This window comes from Meleagris gallopavo, chromosome 6, assembly GCF_000146605.3.
Source record: "Meleagris gallopavo isolate NT-WF06-2002-E0010 breed Aviagen turkey brand Nicholas breeding stock chromosome 6, Turkey_5.1, whole genome shotgun sequence".
Classification (NCBI taxonomy): domain Eukaryota; kingdom Metazoa; phylum Chordata; class Aves; order Galliformes; family Phasianidae; genus Meleagris; species Meleagris gallopavo.
Genome location: NC_015016.2, coordinates 5,063,599 through 5,073,551, shown reverse-complemented (window position 1 = coordinate 5,073,551; position 9,953 = coordinate 5,063,599). Strand labels below are relative to the sequence as shown.

General features: G+C 41.4%; 1 protein-coding gene across 4 annotated transcripts in view; it reads right to left on the bottom strand.

Annotated features, from left to right (window-relative positions):
• Nucleotides 1–9,953, bottom strand: part of LOC100543777 (sodium channel protein type 5 subunit alpha-like) — a 589,192-nt gene that overhangs the window by 486,142 nt on the left and 93,097 nt on the right. For 3 of the 4 annotated variants that reach the window (XM_019616237.1, XM_019616239.1, XM_010712352.2), the window contains exons 11-12: nucleotides 9,194–9,376; nucleotides 6,367–6,768 (exon numbers count right to left, since the gene is read on the bottom strand). In XM_019616237.1, the coding sequence (XP_019471782.1) occupies nucleotides 6,367–6,768; nucleotides 9,194–9,376 (585 nt within the window). The remainder of the gene's footprint in view (nucleotides 1–6,366; nucleotides 6,769–9,193; nucleotides 9,377–9,953) is intronic. The other variant, XM_019616240.1, reaches the window with a different exon arrangement.

The following is a 9,953-nucleotide window of genomic DNA, read 5'->3' as shown; positions in this document are numbered from 1 at the left end:
AAAGAAAAAGAAGGGAGAATAAGCTTTAAAAAGGCAAAACAAAGAAAAGCAACTAAAAATACCAAAGAGCAAAGCAACTCTTCTGCCAGTTCCCTCTGTCTACAGAAGGAAGCATAAGAAATCCTGAAATTCCACTGGATCATCTAACTCTTTCAAAACTGTAACATCTTCCCATCTCTTCTGACCCAGAATTTAGCATATATCTATAGCACTTCTTAATACAACCTCAACCCCAGAAGTTTTGTTTTTTTGTCTGTCAAGTAAGATAATATATTCCCACTGATGCGTGCAGAACTGCTTTTGCAAAATTCATGGGCTGATGGCCTTTATCTGCAAGCCACCTTTATTCACAGGTGCAACTCTAACTCTGTAGCAGTACAGAGTTAGAGAGAAAACATTCAGGTTTATTCCTCTTATTGCAGGATTCAGCTAAGCCAGGATATGTGAAGCCTGGAACCTGATGAGTTGAGTGGAGAGGAACCTGATGAGGTTCAACAGGGGCAAGTGTAGAGTCCTACACCTGGGGAGGAATAACTACATGCACCAGTACAGGTTTAGAGCTTGACTTGCTGAAAAGGAGCTCTGTGGAGAAGGTCCTGAGTCTTCTGGTGGACAACAGGTTGGGCACAACCCAGCAGTTTGTCCCTGTGGTCAAGAAGGTAAATGGGATCCTGGAGTGAGTGCATTACAGAGAGTGTGACCAGCAGGGCAAGAGGTAATCCTGTGCTGAGGTCACATCTGGAGTACTGTGTCCAGTTGTGGGCTCCTCAGTTCAAAAAAGATAGAGAACTGGAGTGCTGGAGAGAGTCCAGTATAGGGCCTCAAAGATGATGAAGGCATGGAGCATTTCCCTGATGAGGAAAGGCTGAGAGACCTGGGGCTGTTCCATCTGGAGGAAAGAATGCTCATAAATTTCTAATGGGCAGGAGTCAAGTGGATGGGGCTCTTTTCAGTGGTGCCCAGTGACAGGACGAGGGACAAGGGGCACATTTTAATCAGCTTGCAATTTTGCATGAAGTATATTTTCTAGAAAAGTAAGTTTCCATGCAGATGAGTTCTTCAAAATTACTGAAGTTACTTAGGGAAGTTCATGAGCTTTTGTTCTTTGTTAAGAATAGATCCACGAGTAAGTTTTATTACTTCTCTTAGAAGTAAGATAGCAAATCCTCACACAAGGAACTAGAAGTTTTTGCCCTCTGAGGTACAAAGCAGTTCCAGGAAGTGGACAAGCACAGCAGTATAAAGACTGTTAGCATCATATAGGGAGTATACACAGGCACAATGGGTCATGGTACTTAAATGTCTATGGAAATAAAGCAAAAATAACAAGGGTCTCTATAGTTATGCAGGGAGTCTCCATAGAGTCCGGATGAGAAATCACAATAGAGTTAAATGCAGGGATTTCTGTCAAGACAAGATTATTTGTGTTGCTCCCTGATTGACTGCAAATGTTTCTCGTTTGGATTAGTTAAATTCTATAGGGACAAATATGCTATTCAGTAATTTACATGTAAATGAGAATGCGTAACACTGCAGAGTGTTATGCAGTTTTATTCTGAGCATCCACTGTTCTGAGCTATGTCAAAATCACTACGCAAAGATGGGCTTCTATGTGGCAGCATTTTAAAGATCACATTTGGGAACTGGGACGGCTTTAATTTTCCTTGTACAGTAAAAATCTTTTCAAGCATAAGAGAGCTGGACAGGGCACACTGTGAATAGTGGACCCAAAAAGGCACAAAAATTATATATATTTAATGAGATTGGTGGTGATCATAATAGCACACAGCCTTAAGAATAAAGGCATTTAATTTCGTGGATACTTGAAAACAGATGCACAGTAACTTGGGGAAGCTTGCAATATTTTGTTAAATCTGAACAATTTACTACAGGTGTGGTCTTATTTTGGGATGTGCTAAAGTAAAGTTTCAAGTGAACAGAAACTGGAGCCATGATGACAGCAGCCCCAGCGGACAGCCAGCAAGCTTCCAGCCATATGACTTCTTGGTGGCAGTGTTTGGATGACTTATTGTGTTGACCTTTTTCTGAACACAAAACTGCTAACACTTTGCCTTTTCGACAGTCCTGGGGCAAAGGCAAGGAGGGGAAAGAAAAAAAAAAAAGGAATAAGAAATTCTACCTTGGGGGGGATTTAAGGTCAACAAAAAAAACTTAAACCCATGTGGTCAGCAAAACAGCTTTCTGCTTAGAAATAACAAAAGCCAAGGTCTCTTCTTTTTGTGTTTAAAAAAAAAAGAAAAAACACAAAAATTCAGTCTGAAGATAAGCTCCAAAATCCTCAGTTTGGCACCTCAATAAACTGCCTTGCCTTTACTCAGGGCTTACTTACCCCAGCAATATTCCATCCATCAAGAATCAATTCCTGGATTTTTATTTTACTAAAGGAGAACAAAAACTGTGATGAAGAGGAAAGTCAGCAAAGGTTGGGAGATCCCAGGCAGCCCTAACCTTTCCCTTGCTACCTATTCCAAAATCATGTTTTGGATGGTCCTGCTCTGCTTCTGATGAGTGGATGGCGTCCTCTGTAGTTTTTAGCCTTCAAAAAATTCACAGATGCTTTACTTATCTTCATCAGATCCCATGGATAAACTGAGCTCCCAATAACAGCTCATTAACTTAATCCAATTGTGTCCAAATGGATCAGAATCTTGTGAAGGGAGGTGCTATTCTAATCTACATACACAGAAGCACAACAGAGTAATACACAACTACAAATAAATTCTAGATAGGCACATGGAAACTTCAGCCTTTACTGTGCCCCAAAGTTGCTTAAATAACATTCAGACTTTCTCTAAGAACAAAGAAAGTTCAAACCTCCAGCACAACAATTGTTATAAGCAATAAAGGAAGAATTATTTTCAAAATGTATCAGTCTCAAAGCAAGTAAAAAAAAAAAATTAGGACTTAAAACCAGGTGCAGCTTTCAGCCTATTTATGCTAGGCTAAGCCTGCTGAAATCAGCAGCTGCACCATTTGAAGAAAGCTGGTGGGAAATCAGGGCCAGTCCTGATTCAGTGCTCTGAGGATCATGGGGATCTCCAGGAGAATAATTTGGACTTAGCACGCGTTTCCTGCCACCAGCACCCTGCAAACCTCCAACATGAGCCTCTTGCTCTTCACATCCAGGCAGCCTGCTTGGCCCAGAGCTTCTGGAGAGTGTCTGCAGATCATACTTTTACATTACATTTCTTTACTCTTCATATGACCTTTCTAGCTTGAACATTGCAGCACAACCCTAGGTGCCAGCAAGGACTGCTCCCCAGAATCTCTACTGGATGGATGCCATTCTGCATGGACCATGTCCTCCATGACCAGAAAGACTGCCGAACACTCAAACTACTCTACATAACTGGACTGAATGGTCTAAGCACCATCCACTGAGATTACCTGAATTTCCTCCTGATTCAGTAGGTGTATTTAGGAATGAAGGAGACAGAAAAAATGTAAGAACGTTTAGTTTCTCATGGAAGCAAACTCACAACTACTCATGCCAAGAATCAGGACCAGCATAAAATGAAGAGCATTTAAAAGTCATATTTGACTTGCATAGAATCAGAGAATCATAGAATGGCTTGGGTTGGAAGGGATCTCAAAGATCATCTGTAGTTCCAGCCTGCCTGCCACAGACAGAGCTGCCAATCACTACATCAGTCACTAGATCAAATTGCCCAGACTCCTATCCAGCCTGGCCCTGAACACCTCCAGGGATGGGACAGCCACAACTTCTCAGGGTAACTTCTCCCAAAATCTGGTATGAGCAGTGTGGATGTTGTCATGTCATATCAGCTGCCATCACGGCCAGTAGCACTGGCAAGCAGCCCTCGGCTGGGACAAGGCAATGGCATAAAGGCAGGAGAGATGATAATCCCAGTCCCAACTGCATTGCCTGGGGTAAATTCAAGGCTGAATGATGCTAAGAATGAACAGGCTAAAATTGTAGAAGTGGGTCCTTTCTCCCCATGGGTTTACACTCATATGAAACAAATAACAGCAGTGGGGCTGGTAGGGTTAATGAGCTAACTTCATCTTCACCCTGTAACATCTTCCTTCTACCTCCCCCAAGAGAAAATAAAAAGAAGCCAGAGCTACTAAGCAGGAACAAACTTAACTTCAAAAGTTTAACAAGAAAATAGCAAAAATAATCCAACACAGAGCCCCAGAGGTGTTATCTCTGAACACACCGAGGTTTTCGATTTGCTCTTTCCTTCTGCCTGTGCCCCACAGATACAGCTGCACATATGTGCCCAGCTCTCATGGTTTCTGTAGCAAATGCATTTGTACAGCAGTGGGCTTCTTTCCAATTAGCTTTTAACTCCAGCTCACATTTTCTGGCTAGATTAGATACCAAACCAGTTTTGCAGGAGACACAACATCCTTCACATTGCATCACTGACCAAGCATCTGTTACTATAGTGTCTGGATGTTATTTCCTAGACGACCAGGGAACTGCTTAGTGAGCTTGCACACTCAGGCCATTTCATTTTCAACATCCATTTTCAAAAGGCAGGAAGCTGGCAAACGAAAAGAAATGCCAGCAGAGCTCAAAGTCTCCCTGCCACCTCAAGGCCCAATCCTGTAAAATACCATTTTTTGCTGTAAAAGCTTGAGTGCTCACATGGTTTCTTGAGCTTTCTGACAGCTGCAAGAGCCTCAACTGGCTGCAGAGCTCCTTGTCTTACAGAGAAAAGGGGACATCCATTGCTCATCTACTGAAGCCCTATTACTGTATGTAATTCATATATATTTTTTAAAAGATACACAAACTCCTTCTTCCACAATTTCTTTAACATGCAGCTTGTTATGCTGCAGGCATAATTCCAATAAAAGCCACCATCCTGTCTACTGCTCTGTAGTCCAGAGATTGCTCTCAGGACTGATCTCTCTTGCTTGCAAAGAATGCAAATGGGAATAGTAAAGTCCTAAATGACTGTGAACGTCTGAAAAAGCAGAAAGGGCCCCAGTATTGTCAACAAAGCAGCAATGGCCTCAATATTGTCAACAGAGCAAATAATTCTCATACCACCATGCTTCCCATAGCTTCCCACAGACAGAACAGCCCCTTCTTGCATTTATAGCATGACAGTCTATTTAGAGGGCTACGGGGAGTGCTCAGATAGGTGAGGAAAATATTCAGACCAACGCTTGAAAGGGAAGGAGCCACCTTCTCTATAGAGAAAAGAAAGCTACTTCTCAATTTACTGATAATCTGACACCACAGCTGGGATCTATCTCATCTGCCTTTCTTTTCAGGAAATACCTTGCCTAATGCACATTAGAACATCACTTGCTTTTCACCCTCTCAGTGTAATCCATTTTTGATATGTGGTTACTCTATGTGGGTTTCATCTCACCTTACTTAAGACCTTTGTGATATGGAGTTTTTCACCCTGGGCTCTTATTGTTTTCAAAGAACAGAGACGCTTTTAGGGACGGAGATTATTCCAATGCATTTCAGATCTCTAAGGTGAAATAAATCCTGCCCACGTTCACATAGTGACTAGACTTCTATTGCTTTAAAGATTATTAAGATGAGCTCCAATGTAGAGATCTACATTAAAAGAGATAAATTCCCACCGTATCAGTCATATGACAACCGGTCATCATTGCCTCACCTGTGAAGAAGCTGTTTTCAAAACACCAACCCATGGTTTTCCAAGTGAATTCATTCTTATGTCTTAACATATCGGTCTTAATAGTTCTACTTCCAGCCTTAAGAAATATTTTGCAATGATGGTGCTTTGCAACAAAGATCCTGGAAATCATCTGCTCATCTGTCCTAACTGGATGCTAGAACTTTCTGGGAACTACTTGTGGACAGTAAGAACAGCCCTCCACAAGCAGCTATATAGAAGAGCTGAAGTTAGATGCGTACAGATAAAAAACAGAGGGAGAAAACGCAGTCTCAAGATGATAAGGCTGAATACAGAATCATTTTAAAAACATTATTTTTCTCCAACACACAATGTCAGATATTCAAGTGGCAAAGGAACCAACTTGAAAAATATCCCTTCAAGAAAAGAAAATGTGTATGAATCCCACTATTTAGTCCTTTCACAGCATCACAGAACATCCTGAATTGCAAGGGACCCAATAAGGACCATCAAGTCCAACTCCTGCTTCTTCCAGTCAGCTCTGAAGGGCAAGTCTCACCCAAAGTTGTGAACTTATGTGGCACCAGACGCATGTCACTATGTGAGTTAGCCTGTTGCATTCCCACCCTGCCTGGGATGGTGGGAAGCTTCTCACTGCAGATTGCATACTGTGTAAATAAGTTACAGCAAACTCCAACAACATTCAGAAGGAAACGAGAGCATGAATCACATACAAAAGTTATAAAGTACTCACCAGATCGCCTGTCCCAGGTTTTTCCATAATAACTGGGGGGAGCAGTAACCCTGCAGGAGAAGTAGGGTCTGGGTTGAGTGCCCCGGTGCCTCCTCCTATCAGGGAAACCACACCATTGCAATCCACTGAGCTGTTCCTTTTGCCCGTCTGGGTGTAGCTGGGAGTAGTAGGGTGAGAACTATGGCTCACTTGACTTTGAATGCTCGGACGTCTCCCAGATCTTGGAATTAAGAGAGAGCCCCGGTGGCTTTCATTTTCCCCAGCGGTGCTGATCTCATCATCGGCAAAATCTGTTTCGGAGCCAGTGTCTCTACCACGGAGTCGGAAACTGAATATGCTTCCGTGGCTGGTTCTGCGCTTCACCAAGTTTGCACTGGGACCATAACTAATGCCAAGGAGAGTCTAGAAACCCCCAGAAAGGAAAAAGGGGAAAGAGAAACAACATTTTGCAACATGTTTTGAGGAGCGAGGAAGGTGTGGGGAGAATAATAAGTTCCATTTTAAATCAGGTGATTCAGAGAAAGATTTAATTACATGTATTCAACCTTTGCAAAGTTAAGAGGTTGAAAAATCAGTCCTAGCCATTAAGTATCTGTCTAATACTCAACAGTTAAAGATGTACTGAAATAGGAAGGGTCAAGGTGGCATTCGCCTGGTAGCGTGATGCTTCCTTTGCTTCTACTCCCTCCCCATATGGTCAGTGCCAAAGGACCTGGGAAGGCAGCACAAGGAGTGGAAGACAGGAGCAGGGAAGGGGATCCAGCTCCAGTTCACCGCATTTATCACACATCTTCATAACAGCTGGGGAAGGAACGTTGCAGTGGGAGAACAAGAGATAAAGAAATAGGGCAGGAAATGAACTGTGGGAAAAAATGAGAAGAAGAAGGGAGAAGAAGAAGCAGAATACGACGGAAGAAGGTGATAAAGAAAAAAAAAAAGAAGAGCAAGAAGAGGAATATGATTTATTGGTTTGTAGAATGATTACCCCAACACACATAGCTGCTTCGAGGGGTAAGCAACCTCTTTATACAGCAGTCTCCTTTACACCTAAATGTCAGCCTTGATGATCCACTCCGATGTCTGCTGGTGAGAATGCAACTCTGACAGAGCACCAGTAAGATGTAGCCAAGCACTAAACACATGTAAACCCTGACAGAATGAAAAGGATGTTCAGAAAATGCATAAGGAGTTCAAGTCTGTCCCCTTCCCTTATACTGTGAAGAGGAAATTAATGGAGTAAGAGCATTTAGGCAGAACATACTTTTGATTTTACAGCCTGCACAGAATTTTCAGCTTCTTCAGAACTTTCTCATGAGCCAAGTATATATGAAGAGAGGTCAGATCTCCACAAACCAGCAAAGCCAAACGAGCATTATTTCTTTTTTCCACTGTAGCTCACACCACTGGATTATGTAATGATGCTATTTTGTGACACTGGTTCAAGGAAGCGTACAAAAACCAGGCTCCTTCTAACTAAAAACAATCCATTTGGATTGCTACCAAACTTTAACTGGTAAAAAAAAAATAAAAATCCATGCCTGGATTTCCATGACACAGTCATTGAGACTGATTTCTGATGGCAACACACTTCCAGCTGCTCAGATTGCATCTGAATGATGACTCAGCCTTACTCCCTCCAACCATGCCAGACACTGCCTTGCAGAGAAGATTTACTATAAGCTTTGAAATGTGTCTCCCATGTTTCTCATACATATGACATCCAGGGGCAAAAAGTGAAAACAAGAAATATTAATTTAAGGAACATACTGGCAATATATGACTCCAAACCATGATCATTCTGGTATGTAAAGTCTTGAAATCCATCCAGAATGAAGCTAGAGAGCAACTCTGGCTTTAACAAAGGTATAATTTGTAACACAACTCACTCAACCAATGAGGCGAAAACAAAAACTATTAAGATTTTAAAAAGTATGTTATTTACAGAAATACAGCTCTGCATAAATCTGATAAGCTTGGGAGTCTGTAATTGGTCACATTTACTTAAATCACTTACTTGTTTTCTATCAGCTTTTTATGGCTGCCAAGTACCCCTAAATTCACTGACAACAAAATAGGAAAAGACTTAGCCCATTACATGGCTATTCAGAAAACAAACAAACAAAAATAAAAAGCACTGATTTTAACTTTGCCCTTAGTTAAGCAGAAACAAATTATCTGAAGCTATTTACCATCATTTGATAATACACACAGCATGTGCAGATTCATATTCATGCATGTCAGTATTGTTTATATAAAACCATATTTAACAACAGTCTCACTCTATTTTTGTTCCTGCAACGTACAGTAGAAACAAGTGCCACAAAGTTTTGACTTGGAGGCAACTAGCAAAGGAATAGAAAAATGTTAATATCATTTTTATATATCATTAAAAATGCCCTCAGAGGCACATTTCCTCCTTTTCTGCTCCTCTCTTTTCTTTTTAAGCTTTGCAGGTTTTTTTTCTCAGAGCATTTTGACTCTAATAGGGAATGGACAGATATAATCAGATGAATGAAATTAGAGTAAGAAAATAAATCAGGCTGTGAAGGGATCCTGAAGCACAAAAAAAAAAAAAAAAAGAAAAAAGAGACAAAATAGGTTCACAGGTTCACAAGAATGCTTAGTGAGCATTTTAAATCCATTTTGAAAAGAAAGTACTAATATGTTTCCTTTCACAGTTCTAACACACACTATCTCCAGGTCAGTCGTCACATTAAATATTGACTCTTTTCTCCATCTGGAAGTTTCAGCTTTAATTGCATATTCAGAGCTTGGCCTACCCAGCAAGTGCAGTGAGAAAGAAGTGATGTTTCAGACCATGGCTTACCATTCTCCTCTGACTGTCATCGTATTCACTCTTGGAATTCCTCTGGTCTTCCCCATACTCTTCTGCTCCCAAAGATTTCTTTTTCTTTCGCCTATTTCTTCTTTCCTTGGCATTTTTGGATGCTAAAGGTGACATTTCCAGGGAGCTAAGTGACATTGAGTCAATCCCTTTAGCAGCTAGTGCCTAAAAGAGAAGACGGAAGAAGGTGCAAAAATTATTATTTGACTTTTGGATCCCAGTGAGCATAAATGATTACTCATTTTTCGTTCCACATTTTAAGTTTGTACAGGAAATCAATTAAAATTTTGAAGAGGTCATTAATGGTAAAACTACCTCGTGTGGCTGGAACTGTTCTTAACCCGTTTCTAACCTCACTATTTAGTCATGAGGAAAATAAGCAAGTGAACCAAGTCCTTAGTATGGATGCAGGTCTAGCATTCACATCCTGTGATGGAAAATAGGAATGGCTTAATAAAATCAGCTGATTTATGGAGAGCTCATGAGCAATAAATCTTAACACTTCACAGGAGAACCAGCCTGTGAGCACATACTCCTTCTGGAGCAGCACTTCTGTTGGTGGCTAGAAGACTGGGGTCAGGACACCACAAGATCAACATCCCCCACGACTGCAGCCCCTTAAACCAGGAGGCTGAGCAAGACAGGAGCCAAGCTGGTGGCTGTGCTTTTCTCAGCTGTCATGGAGAGATGCTAGGAGCAGCAGGCAATTCAGCTGGCACGTCTTTGTAAACACTTATCCCAA